The sequence below is a fragment of the Sebastes fasciatus genome, chromosome 20, assembly GCF_043250625.1.
Source record: "Sebastes fasciatus isolate fSebFas1 chromosome 20, fSebFas1.pri, whole genome shotgun sequence".
Taxonomy (NCBI): Eukaryota; Metazoa; Chordata; class Actinopteri; order Perciformes; family Sebastidae; genus Sebastes; species Sebastes fasciatus.
The window spans coordinates 5981858-5994765 of record NC_133814.1 but is presented as its reverse complement, the minus strand read 5'-3'; the positions used below and the strand labels follow the sequence as shown (position 1 = coordinate 5994765).

At 42.1% G+C, this 12908-nt stretch overlaps 1 protein-coding gene across 1 annotated transcript; it reads right to left on the bottom strand.

Moving 5' to 3' along the window:
- Positions 1 to 2861: 2861 nt before the first annotated feature.
- On the bottom strand, positions 2862 to 10977 carry josd1 (Josephin domain containing 1). Its single transcript, XM_074619378.1, has 5 exons — positions 10831 to 10977; positions 9366 to 10286; positions 9144 to 9272; positions 6144 to 6338; positions 2862 to 4411 (listed from the first exon to the last, which is right to left on the bottom strand). Exons 2-5 carry the CDS (start codon positions 9737 to 9739, stop codon positions 4312 to 4314), a joined length of 798 nt encoding a protein of 265 aa, XP_074475479.1. The 5' UTR covers positions 9740 to 10286; positions 10831 to 10977; the 3' UTR covers positions 2862 to 4311.
- Positions 10978 to 12908: the final 1931 nt, after the last annotated feature.

The window sequence follows — 12908 nt, the reverse complement described above, 5'->3', positions numbered from 1 at the left end:
AATGCCTTGATTAACCAATCAGAATCGAGTATTCAACAACGCCATGTAATAAATATATATAGTTATATCTAGTGAAGCCTGTTTTGCAAAACAGGAATGTGACTGACGTCGGGGGAGGGGGGGAAACTAGGATCAACATCGGCCGGACCTTCAATTCATGGAGGGACCCTCGTTTGGTTTTGGGTATCAAAACGGATCCCGAGTTGGCAAAATTCCTATTGGACAGGTAAGCCAACATTACTGCCAAGCATGTGAAATATATTGTGATATTGTGGTTTTAGCTGTAAAATCATGTTCAGTCTTTGTGTGTGTCGTCTCACTTTTTTTGCCCGATGCGTCCTCGCGTCTACGTAGTGCGAGCACAAGCGTGGGCAACAGGATGCTGACTGTTGTTAACTTAACGGCCACAGTTGTCGCTGTTGCAACAAGCAATTTCTGATTCTTACATCTAGCCCCTTTAATATTATATTCCATTTCTGCCAATAGATCCCCCTAAATGCTACACACTGTTCCTTTAAGTAAATGTGAATAGAGTAAATGTGTTAAGGAAATTACTTTCCACTACTGACCAAAACATCCTCAAAATAGACCGAGAAAAGGGACATTCTGCTTCGTAACCCAACAACGACCTTTTCATAGCAAATAATGACCCATTTAATACACCCACACTGCAGCGTATACATAAAGTGCCATTATAAGCATTTTATTTCTATGCAAAAAATAAAAAATAAACAAAATACAGTGACAATCAGGATTCCTTAAGTAGGAAGGGCTGGATGGATTGTCATGGCAAAAAAAAAAAAAAAGCACATGTTGAATGTGAGTCATGATGTGATCAGGTCCAGAAATCTCAGCAAAATATTGACAACCTCTCTGGATATAACTTGGATATAATATGACATTAAAGGTCTACAGACTGGGCTGGAATTTGAAGAGTGTCATTCCAAAATACGACATGCACCATTTGAAAAAACACGTGATCTCGTCTTTATAAAATCATACTAATCAAACACTTGTAAATAACATAAAGCCCTTGGCAGCAAAACATTATATTCGATGAGCTTCTGCTGCTTGTCTTCTATATTTACGATAAATTGGTGCTTTGGAATAACTCTCCTGAAATGGCATCAAACTGCACAGCCCCTCTTAATCTTTCAGAACAACAAATATATTCTTTTATGTAAACAAGTTAAGGCCAATATTGTCGTCAAAGAGACAATACGTATAGTATTAACAGTTTCTCTTTAAACTGATATATTTGAAAGCTACAAATAGTGGAATCTCTCATAAGGCTTCACAATAATCAACCGTAGCACACGTCTGGCTGGACATGTGCTCACTAAACATCAACTTTCACTTTTCTGTTTCTACATTATTCTCTACCCAGGCACACTGCGCTCCCTCTTCCGACAACTTCCCTTCGCCTAACACACCACCGAACCCCTCCTCAGACTGAATCCTCCCACATTAGAGACCCACGCTGACTGTATATATGACTCAATGGGACAATCTGTGACATCCTCTCATAATAGCTATGTTTGGCAGGTTTGACAAGAGATTTTTGAGAAGGAGGCGGAGGAGGATGAGGCCTGCATCAGCTGAGCTCCTGTGCTACAGAGGGCTGCTGTGGTGGTGACCCTTTGGACCAGTGTGGAGCCAAAGGAAAATAAAATAAAACAATGGCGTATCACTATTTTGTCATCTGTCTGTGTGGTGTCATTTTACCACTGTGCAAGAAATGATTGTGGCTCTGACTAAGCAAGAGTGGGTGATATGAAGAAATAAAACAATATTTCTTTACAGCGATATGATGATTTGTAACAATTCGTATTAATTATTCAGATTATTATCGACAATCTAAACTCGAAGATCACGTACTCGCTTGTTCTGGAGCTTCTGACCTTATCATTTAATCCTCATCAGCAGATTGAGTTTACTCAGTTAGCATAGAACCGTATGCTGCAACAAAGTTTTTTTTTTATTATCGATTAATCTGCCATCCATCACAACTTCTGAGTCATGGTTTTCATTTTTATATTGCCATAAAAGGAGAATTACTGGCAATTTTTTATAGAAATTGCTTAAACAATTAATAGATAAGCAAAATTGTTGCCAATTAATTTTCCGTCGATCAATTAATTACTTAACCAACAGTTTTAGCACGACAGGAAAGTTTGAATGTCTACATTTCCATGGCAACTGAGCCAACTCAATCTGCTGACGAGGACCATGTGCTGCGGTCGAAAGCTCCAGAACAAGCTTGTAAGTAACTAGACCTTGAGTTGAGATTGTTTTGTCGACTGTTTTTTCCAAAGTACGGCCAATTTCTGTAATTTTGTAACGTTCGATTTTGTTAATAATTTAGACAACAGGGGCCTCATTGAAGAAACTTCCTAAATCTAACTGCATTCCGGATCTACCTAATCTTAGGATAGGATATTAGCTATTACAGAACCGCCCTAACTTAGAGATTCCCAAAGTTAGTAATCCCTTAGTTAGGATGGCATAGACCCTGTCCTAAATTCAAAACAACTGTCATAAATGGCAGCAGCACTGTTGTTAGGTCTGTATGGCACTGATAATGAAGATGGGGAACAACGTGAACACCGAAATATAAAGACTGAAAGGCTACTCAAACCGTATGATGACGCTTTAAATGTCCCGGGCCATGTATTAATGGCTATATATCAACTGCCAAGACGATTAATTTTGAATTTGACTGACCAACACGAATAGTGGCTCCGACTCCTCGTAGCTAAAATCGAATGCCCGACTTTTTTTTTGTCCATGATAGCAAGCAAGCTAGCCAGTGCCAAGAGAGAGCCGTTGATATTAAGACTTGTCCATCTCGAGAAGCTTACCGTATGTCCTAAGTAAGGGATAATGTACAGCGAGCCGGTCATTGTTGGGGTTTATTTCAAAACAATGACCGGCTAGCTGTACTTTATCCTGCTTATTACACGGCTACTTACTTAAGAAATCAATGATTTGACACAAAAACGGTCCGCCAGAGTCCGACATCAGAACTGCGCCCATAGCAACGGTCAGTTTTACGTAGCAACGGCCTGCTATAAAAAAATAACAGACCGAAGAACGCTGTGATTGACCAATCAGAATCGAGTATTCAACAAAGCTGTGTAATAATCAAAGACACCGGCTGTCGTGTGTACATTCTAATCAAAGATGCAGGCATGACAGGACGAGCGCTGATCGAAGAATCAAATCTACAATTCTAGTTAGGATTTCGTATAGGACACAGCCACGAGTTTAGGAATTACTTCTGTAAAAGGAGGATTTCTCCCATCTTTGAAACTTAAGACTGGACAAGCAGTTAGGATATTTTTCTGAAATGAGGCCCCAGGTTTTCTTATCACTCCAATTAGATATATAATATATCATGATACATTATAAGTCTATTGAGAGATGATAACCGTTAGTATTGCATTATTTCCTCGATGACAAGCGCTCTTCAATACTATAAATAACCATTTGAACTATTAACAAAAAAACTGGATGAATGATGCCGTTAGTTCTTACTTGAAAGGAAACGGAGGCAAACATCCACTAGAGGGAGTGCTTAGCCTGGTTTGTGTTGCATTGCTTTGTTGCATATAAAACTGTTGTGTCGGCACAGCCTCAGTATAGTGTAGGCGCAGACTGTGCCAGGAGTGTTTGGGAAGTGGATGAAATACAAAGTTGGCAACGTGATAAATCACCGATTTTGAGCTGTGATATGTGAAAAAGGGGCCGAGAGGAGGAGTGAGATGGAGTCACACTGAGGCAAGAAAAGGGCACGCTTTGGTGAAAGTGAAAGACGGGGGGGAGATTCACGACGTGAAGGGAGGGACAGAAACACGAAGACACATCCGTGAACATCATGACTGAAGCAGGAGAGGACCACCGAGGGAGACAGCAGATAAAAACAGCGTTGAACTCCCATGACTTTGGAAACTTGAACAATAAAAAGAAGAAAAAAAAAAAAATCAAAACTGACATTGAAAAATAGTCAATATATATATATAAAAACATAATAGCAGAAACAGAAGAGTAATTTTTATAAGTCTTAACTGTGTTGTGAGTAAAGGACTGTGATTCTCCCTGTAAAGTGTTTGCTTCCTTCATTGCTTCGCATCCTCTCAGATAAGAGTCCAGCAATGGTCTGTGTAAACAAAACCCAAAAAAGGGGAGAAAAAAATACATCTGCGAGAGTGCATCCACGTGATTGGCTGTGCACGACTTTACTTCCTCTCCCGTCTGTTCTGTGATTGGCCCGTTGACCCAGTTGGAGCTGCGATCCGCTGGTTTGAGCCCTCAGCCGTCGGACCGCCACGTTTGGTGTGCTTCCACTTCCTCTGAGACGACCAATAGGAGTTCACAGTTTTTCCCTCGCAGCTGCTGGCGGAGGAACTTCCTGGGGTGTGGTGAAATAGGACAGCCACAGTTTATTATGATGAAAAGCAAGATGAGCAACTATTTTTTTTTCAAAGCTGTTATGGCCAGCGTGTTGGCAAACAGTTGCCTATTTACAGCAGACACTCATCTAGACCAAATTTTACTCTCCCTTTAGCTCTATTTTGGTCTCCACCAACTTCTGAGGGGAATATCTTGCTTGTTAGCTGTTAAAGCTACGGTGGGTAATGTTTTAGAAACATTTATTGATATATTTGTTGAAATTACATCCCGACAGCGATCAATAAATCAAATGCTCTGACAAAAAAAAAAAAAAAAAATTATATTATTATGATGATAATAGTGGGGGAGTGGCTTTGGAGGGAGGCCTGAAGGGACGGTCTGTTTATGTTGCCGACTTGGCGACTTTCTCGCTAGATTTAGCAACTTTTGGAGCTAGTGCTGCTAGCTACTTTCATTGGAAAAGAATTGGCAACACTGCGCTGGGTTTTTCGGTTGGATCATTTTTTTTAAATCTAGCGTGCTCTTGCTGGTTTCTCAAGTGTTGCCAACCCCATCTTTCAATGCTCCGCTATGTTCAAAAGCTAGTCGCTAACTCCGTCTGTCTGGCGGGCAGCTGTGGGTTTATAAGAGCTTCATTGCTGTAAACAGCTGCCTGCTGCTACTGGAAACAAGGTTAATGTTACAGTTTGCGGGCCAGAAAACCCCCCCCAAAAAAACTGTACAGTCTGTGGGTTTGTCACAATGAGCGACCCCTTTCACGTTACACATTTGCTCCATCGTTTACATAAAATATTGATTAGTGCAGCTTTAAAAGGAAGAGTTTGGCGTTTTGACGTTCATATCTGTACGGTAAATATGAAGCTACTGCCAGCAGCCTGTTAGCTTAGCCTAGCATGTTTTCATACAAGCATATAAGTGTATTTCCCAAAATGAAAGCTGTCCTGCCATGCTGTTGCTTCTGCATTTCTTTGTATACAATGACGCAGCTAAAGAAAATGCAGTGATTTGATTCAACTTCTGACTCGAATCGTTGACTTTTAGGGGGCAGCCATTCCCAAAATGTTGAACTACTCCTTTAAAGAAACAAATCTTTAAAGGGATACACAAAGTCTTTGGGGGAAAAATACCTACAGTACATAAATGATACAATAAAAATATCCTTGTGTGGTCACACTGGCAACCAGAAAGAATGTTGCTTTTTTAAATGTATTTTTAAATCTATGTTCTGCAGCTCCTGTGTAATGTAAATGGAGCATTTGTTGCTCTGGCTTATATAGTAGCCACATTATTTCTGATCTGCTCTCCTTTTCCATGTTATCACAGCTGTAATGATTTCTGCAGCAGTGTTAATCTATTGTTGACGTAAACTCAACTCTTCCTGCAGCTGCTTCACAGTAAAAAGCCTCCTTCCAGCTGTGAACAAATCCAGTGCTTTTATTGTGAAAAAGCTGCAGAAAGTATAAATTAAATCACAGATGTTAATACCTAACTCAATATCAAGTTTCTTGGCAACCTGCCCAATACTAGAGTTGTAAATAAATCTTAATCTGGACCAAAGTGTCGGATAGACAGACCAACATATTCATCCTTAGATCGCCATCACCACCACCCTGCCGCTAAAAAAAACCTCCTGCTTGTGATAAATGAATCCACTATGGCACAATTACTCATAACAATCATAGCTGTCATAGTAAGAACACTTCAAAACACACACATCCCGTCATTCTCACCTGAGCTCATCCGGGTTGCCGATGGGTTGAGGGCTACGCAGCTTGGAGTCCAAGTTGTAGTAGACTCCCCCCACCTCTCGGACTCCTATCCAGTGCTGGCGTTTGAGCGGCAGCCGGAGAGGCCCCCAGCGCAGGTTGGATGGCACGTTCAGGATGAGGCCCGTCACGTTGGAAAGCTCGATGCTGCCTACGTCCCTGGAGGAAGAAAGGCAATTTAATGTGGTAGTAAAAGTTGTCTAAATGAAATGCAGTGTGTTTTAATTGACCATACAAATGCTTTTACAATTCTTTATCCCATCATGTTCAAATTGTATTTGCATTTTCTCTACCATCATCTATCATAAAGGGAAATGATCACAGGGCCACTCGGTGTATGAGACACTGCCCATGATAGTGGTAGGAGCACAACGGTAGCAATACATATTCAAAATGATATCATAACATCATATACAATACATCATGACATTGATGTCAAACTGAAATGAAAACAAACTAAAGTAGCAAATCGATTTAAAAAAAGCAGGAGTTGATCATGCACTGTATAATATGTATTTACTGCACCATGAAGTGCTTTAATTTTGGCAATTTCTACTGAGATGAAACGTCCAGTTCCAAACTGCATTGAGATTTTTTGTTTTTAAACAAATGCAGCAACACGTAGAAACTTTCCACCCATCAAATGTTAAACTGCCAGTTTATGGCTGAACTGCTGCAAATCTAAAGAGTTTCAGTATTAAAATGTCCACTGTGAAGGACTGACACACCTAGGCAAGAGATAGGCTTATCAAGACAATATTTCACAATAATAGTCCCAGTATAACGAAAATATATTGGAACTAGGGCTGTCAATCGATTAAAATATTTAATCGTGATAAATCGCAAATGAATTGCACATTATCTGTTCAAAATGTACCTTAAAGGGAGATTTGTCAAGTATTTAATACTCTTATCAACATGGGAGTGGACAAATATGCTGCTTCATGCAAATGTATGTGTATATTTATAACTGTAAATCAATTAAGGACACAAAACAATGACAAATATTGATCCAGAAACCCTCACAGGTACTGCATTTAGCATAAAAAATATGCTCAAATCACAACATGGCAAACTGCAGCCCAACAGACAACAACAGCTGTCAGTGTGTCAGTGTGCTGACTTGACTATGACTTGCCCCAAACTGCATGTGATTTGGTAAAGTAGGCATGTCTGTAAAGGGGAGACTCGTGGGTACCCATAGAACCCATTTTCATTCACATATCTTGAGGTCAGAGGTCAAGGGACCCCTTTGAAAATGGCCATGCCAATTTTTCCTTGCCAAAATTTAGCGCAAGTTTGGAGCGTTATTTCGGCTCCCTCACGAGCAAACTAGCATGACATGGTTGGTACCAATGGATTCTTTAGGTTTTTTCTTATTTCATATGTTGCCAGTATCTTCACTCTAGCTTTAAAACCTGGTACAATCTAAAAATCGAAATTTGCGCTAATGCGTTAAAGAAATTAGTGGCGTTAAAACAAATTTGCGTTAACGCGCTATTGTCGCATTAACTTTGACAGCCCTTTGACAGATAATATGCTACTATAGTGATTATTTGTCCCTTCCTTAATAAACATGTCTTTACTTTTCGTCAATGACATTGTAATTGTGCGGTATAAAAGGCAAACATGAATGTTGTGAAAAGCATCACATTATTTTGGTAGTTTGATGCAATAACAACGAGGTTGCTGCGTGAAAGCTGATTCTGAAATCTTGGCTGTTTTTTTCCAGAAGCACTTGAATGTGATAGTTATGAAAACAGTCCCAGATCATAGATACATTACAAACCATTACACATTTTCCCTTGTAATCACTATTGCAGGAAATCTACAGTACATTGCATAGGAGTGGATTATTATAGGTACTGTATGGTTTAAGTGGTAATCTGTAAATTGTGTATTTTTGTGTTTGGTTGAAACCTTAAAACATATCTGAATAATTACAATGACAAGAATTTAAAAGCTTTAATTACATAGTTGAATCACCACTGTGTTGCATCAACCAGCAACAGGGAGGAGTATTTCTGTTTCTTGTCACTAGATTAGGAGTAGCTAGGATTTTGTTCCTGTTTGGGTCGAGACAGAGAAACAGGAATATGGCCTTTCTGATAACATTATCAGTTTGCTGATAAAAGCACGTCTGTGGCTGCTGTTGTTGTCAACAGTCATGTAAGGCGGTTAATGAGGGAAGCGGGAATGCTGATAAAACTGTCTCGTAGACTTTGTCGACTGATGGAACAGCAGACTAATCACAGAGATCATTCCAGCCCCTGCTGATTAGCTGGCTGGGGTGCAGAGGAGGACACAGGGAGCCTCTTTACAGCATTTACCTTGTGTTTACATTCTGTGATTTAAAGGCACAGCCTGTAGCATTTAGAGGGATCTATTGGCAGAAATGGAATATAATATTAAGGAGTATGTTTTCTTTAGTGTGTAATCAGCTGAAAATAACAATCGTTGTGTTTTTATTACCTTTGAACGAGCAGTTTATATCTACATAGGGAGCGGATTCTCTTCACGGAGCGGGCCGCCATGTTTCTACAGTAGCCCAGAACGGACAAACCAAACACTGGCTCTAGATAGGACCATTCATGTTTTCACGTTTTCGCGCCAGCCACCGTAGTCCTCCTACAAAGCTTGGCACACGGGAGAAGAGTCAGTTGGTTGCAATCTGCAACCTAACCGCCAGATGCCGCCAAATCCTACACACTGCACCTTTAAGTGGATGCTGCTAAACTGCAGATGTCACCGCTATAACAGTTGCCTGCCTGACCCTCATATTGACTATTTAGGGAGATAACGAGGACAGCAGTCACAAGATATACTGCATCTACAACAGAAGCAACTGATGCGAGCAAGGGGGACAAAAACAATCTAAAAATAAATAAAAGCTAAATTACACTCCTTCAACTTTCTAGTGCAAGAATAAAGACAATTGAAGTCTTCAACACCGGCCCCACATACCTTCTTTTATCCCACCAAACTGCCTCGAACCCTCGGGTCTGCAAGGCCGCCATGATGACGTTTACATCGTAGTTCCCGTTTCCCAGCATACTCTTCTTGTGAGGTGTCACCAGAGTGCTGGGAGAAAGCCTGCGACAAGTTGACGAGAGAGAGATTATTCACAACTTTTCATGTACCCGGGGCTGAATGTTGATATAGATCGGCAACACAACTTTCCCCCACCTCTGGTATATCTCCTGCAAGGTGTCCCTACTGAAGGCCGTCCCATCCTGGAAGACGTTATTGAGCGCGTGCAGAGCGCACAGCTCCCTCCGCTGCTTCTCGTGATAGATGGCTGGAGGCGTCAGAGAGGGTTGAGGAGGCAGCGGGGGGGTGAGGGAGGAAGAGGAGGACGAGAGATCCTGCTGCTGCTGCTGCTGCTGAGAGTCCGTGGGATCCCTGCACCTCCTCTCCTCCACTCCCACCACCACCACCTCCCCTCCTCCTCCTCCTCCTCCTTTCTGCTTGCTGACCTTCCAGCGCATGCAGCCAAACTCTTGCAGGCCGCCTCGCCCCTTCCCCTTCCACTCGCCGGCTGGATACGGAGCGCTCCCCATCCCTGGACGTTCACCACCACCACCACCACCGTAGCCACCGCCGCCGCCACCACCTCCTCCAGCTCCTCCACTACCTCCACAGCTACTGCCTTCAGGATGCTACATCAGCATCATGACAACCGTTGCCATGGCAACCTCTCAGCCGCTTTGGAAGAGAGGAGCTTGTGTGTGTCTCCGTGTATGGTCCGAGGAGGGGGAGGTGGGGAGGTAAATGAGACCTGTGGCTGTTTTAACACCTGCTCTCTCTAAAGGATAGATGTGAAGAAAGGTCAACAGGGAGGGAGGGAGGGAGGAGGGCGAACCCAAGATGGGATTGCCAAAAAACAAAGATACTCCAAAATGAAAGATTACTCCTTGGCCGGTGTCGTCAATCAAACTGCCGCTGCTCTCTGTGTGTTTCCACTTCCTCCATCCTCTGTGTGTGTGCGTTGACAGCTCTTTCCATCCAGTCACCAAAGCCTATAGCCTTGCAGTTCTTTCCATCACCAGGCTGCTGACCATGAGGCGTCACTTCCACTGGAACAAGGAGTTTGATGCTGAGCAGCGCCTGGAAGACAAGACAGAGAGAAAAGCTGCATTTTCAGCATCTAAATAACAAATATGGTCACAAATTTCCACCACAAGTTAGAAAAGCCCAAAATAACCCCTTAGAAACAGCTTCCTTAGTCTGACACAGCTTTAAAAAACACGTTAAAAGCATCCCTTAATGTGTTGTTGATGCTAACAGATAGCTGAAGTGACATTAGGAGCTGCTACCATCTCCTCTTGGTCATCAGACCCAACACTGAGCAGAAGGTAAACATTTCCAGGAGCTGTGAGTGGATAGAGGAAGCAGGCTGTTCAGTAAGCTAGTAGCACAAACATGACAACAGCAACCAGACACACTCACACTAGACAGCTCACAGTCCATTAATGGAGACTGTTTCACTCTGAAAACACACATGTACATGTTGAATTAATCCGTGATAGTAAACAGATATGTGTCGATAATCTCCTGGCTGCTCTACGTGCCTCCTGTTGTCTACAGCAAACAGCAGCACAACGCTTCCTTTAACGTCTCATAACTTGGTTTTGTCCAGCAGACCGCTCACCTGGAGGCTTCCCAACGCTGCTGGCACAGCTGGACTCTGATAAACCGGTGTGAAAGACTCAATCTGCTCTCTCCTGGTTCCCTTAAGGCTGTTCAGTCCTTTGTCTTTGCCAGTTTTTCCCCTAGTATAGCTCTCTCTCTCTCTCTCTCTCTCTCTAGCTACAGTCTGTCTCTCTCTCTCTCCGGCCGTGCAGACGCGGACATGCGCAGTAGCGTCTCTCTGGCTCCATGTTGCTGTCACCGCCTGCGTCAGTAGACAGAGGAGCAGCAGTCCCTCCCAATATATCCATGGTCCCTCCCATCACACTGCGAAACACCGGATTTTCCAATTTATGCTCACTTAGTGAGTGGGCATGTTGAAAATGAATACACGAATGACATACTTCTGCTTTACGTCCTGTTTGCAGCAGTGACCTACAAGTAATTAAAAAGAGTTTTATGACTTCAAGGCCCAGGTGTTAATGATTTCACATGATCAACTTAGTTATGTGGGCCCCACATGGGTTATGCTGGGGGTACCTGGGTACCAAGTGGGTATGGGCCCAAAATGGGCATCTTATCTGGGGCCCACTTGGATCAACTAAGTTGGTCCCACATGGGCTCCCCATGTGGGCTACCCATGTGGGTCCTAGTTGGGTCACTAATGGGAAATTAGTGTGTGGGCTCAGAATGAGCAACACAAATGGCGCCCACTTGGGTCAACTAAGTTTTTTTGTTTTGTTTTTTTAAACAATATTTTTATTGAATTTTACATATATACAAATATACACATACAGACAGACTAACAATATTTATACTAATAATTCAATTATACAATGAAATGTTTAGTCCGAATTTCAAAGAAAGAGAGACATGACATTGCATGTACTTCACTTATCTAACAAAGAAAACAAAGAAAATAAAAGATAAGACAAAATAAATAAATACCTCAAAGAAGAAGAACAAAAAAACACAACAACACAACAATTTCAACAACAGCACTCAGCAACACACAGCAGTTTCAATTTGACTGTGCTCCTTGACATCCAAGAAACTCCAACAAAGGTTTCCAAACATTTTCAAATTCTGCTGCTTTTCCTCAGGGGTCAACTAAGTTGGTCCCACATGGGCTCCCCATGTGGGCTACCTGTGTGGTTCCTAGTTAGGTCACTACTGGGAAATTAGTGCATGGAGCCAAAATAGAAACTGTGGACAAACCCACTTACAACCCATATTTCAGCCCATGGAGTCCCCATGTAGTACCCACATAGAACTTAAACCTGGGGCCGGGATGGGTCTTGGGTATGTTGCCCAGATTGGGCCCACATAACACCCAGTGTACTCCTGTATGAAACCCACAAGGGCAATTGACATTGGGTCATTATGGAACCCGCGGACAATCCCATATAGGGCCCATTTTTCAGCCCATTTACTACCCACATGGGCCCCACATACAAATGTTGGCTGGGTTGTGCAGCTTTTTTTAGCCTCTTTTAGCTCATTGTTTTGGTTTTCAGCTGTTTTGATTCACTCCCAGTGTACTTTATCTAGTTTAGGAGCAACAGAAATCAGAAAACGGCTGGCGGTACCACGGGCTTGCACTCTCTGGCTCACGTTACCGCAGTTTCACAAGCATGTTGGAGAGCTACGGTGGCGTTCAGTTAACGTAAAAACGCGAAAGGCTCTCTCTAGAGCCAGTGTTTGGTTTGTCTGCTCTGGGCTACTGTAGAAACATGGCGAAGCAACATGGCGAAATCACATGTTTTCTGATCTAGGCAGCCCACAAAAAACTGACTGGGTTGTCTTATTTCACAGTTATTTCACAGATACCCAAATATATGCACAAGGAAAACGTGAGTTTTTCAATATGTCCACTTTAAATAGAGAGTGAATATTGGACTTACAGAAATGCTATTTAATCTGTGTCTGCTAGATGTAAATAGGCAATTATTTGCTAAACGTTCACCACAACAACTTCATTAAGTGATAACAGGCCTATTTCAAGTTCGTATTTACAGCAAGGTTAATTGAAACCAAGTCATGTGATGCAGGTTATCAATATTTATGAATCACATCTTTAAGATTTTCATTATATCAAAC

What these genes read in the sequence shown, in the direction of transcription:
- josd1 (XM_074619378.1), bottom strand. Translation starts at nt 9,739, where the DNA reads ATGGGGAGCGCTCCGTATCCAGCCGGCGAGTGGAAGGGGAAGGGGCGA. An exon ending in GTTTGGTGGGATAAAAGAAG is followed by an intron (nt 6,339 to 9,143) that starts GTATGTGGGGCC and finishes TTCTTCCTCCAG; the next exon opens with GGACGTAGGCAGCATCGAGC. An exon ending in GGCAACCCGGATGAGCTCAG is followed by an intron (nt 4,412 to 6,143) that starts GTGAGAATGACG and finishes ACCACACCCCAG; the next exon opens with GAAGTTCCTCCGCCAGCAGC.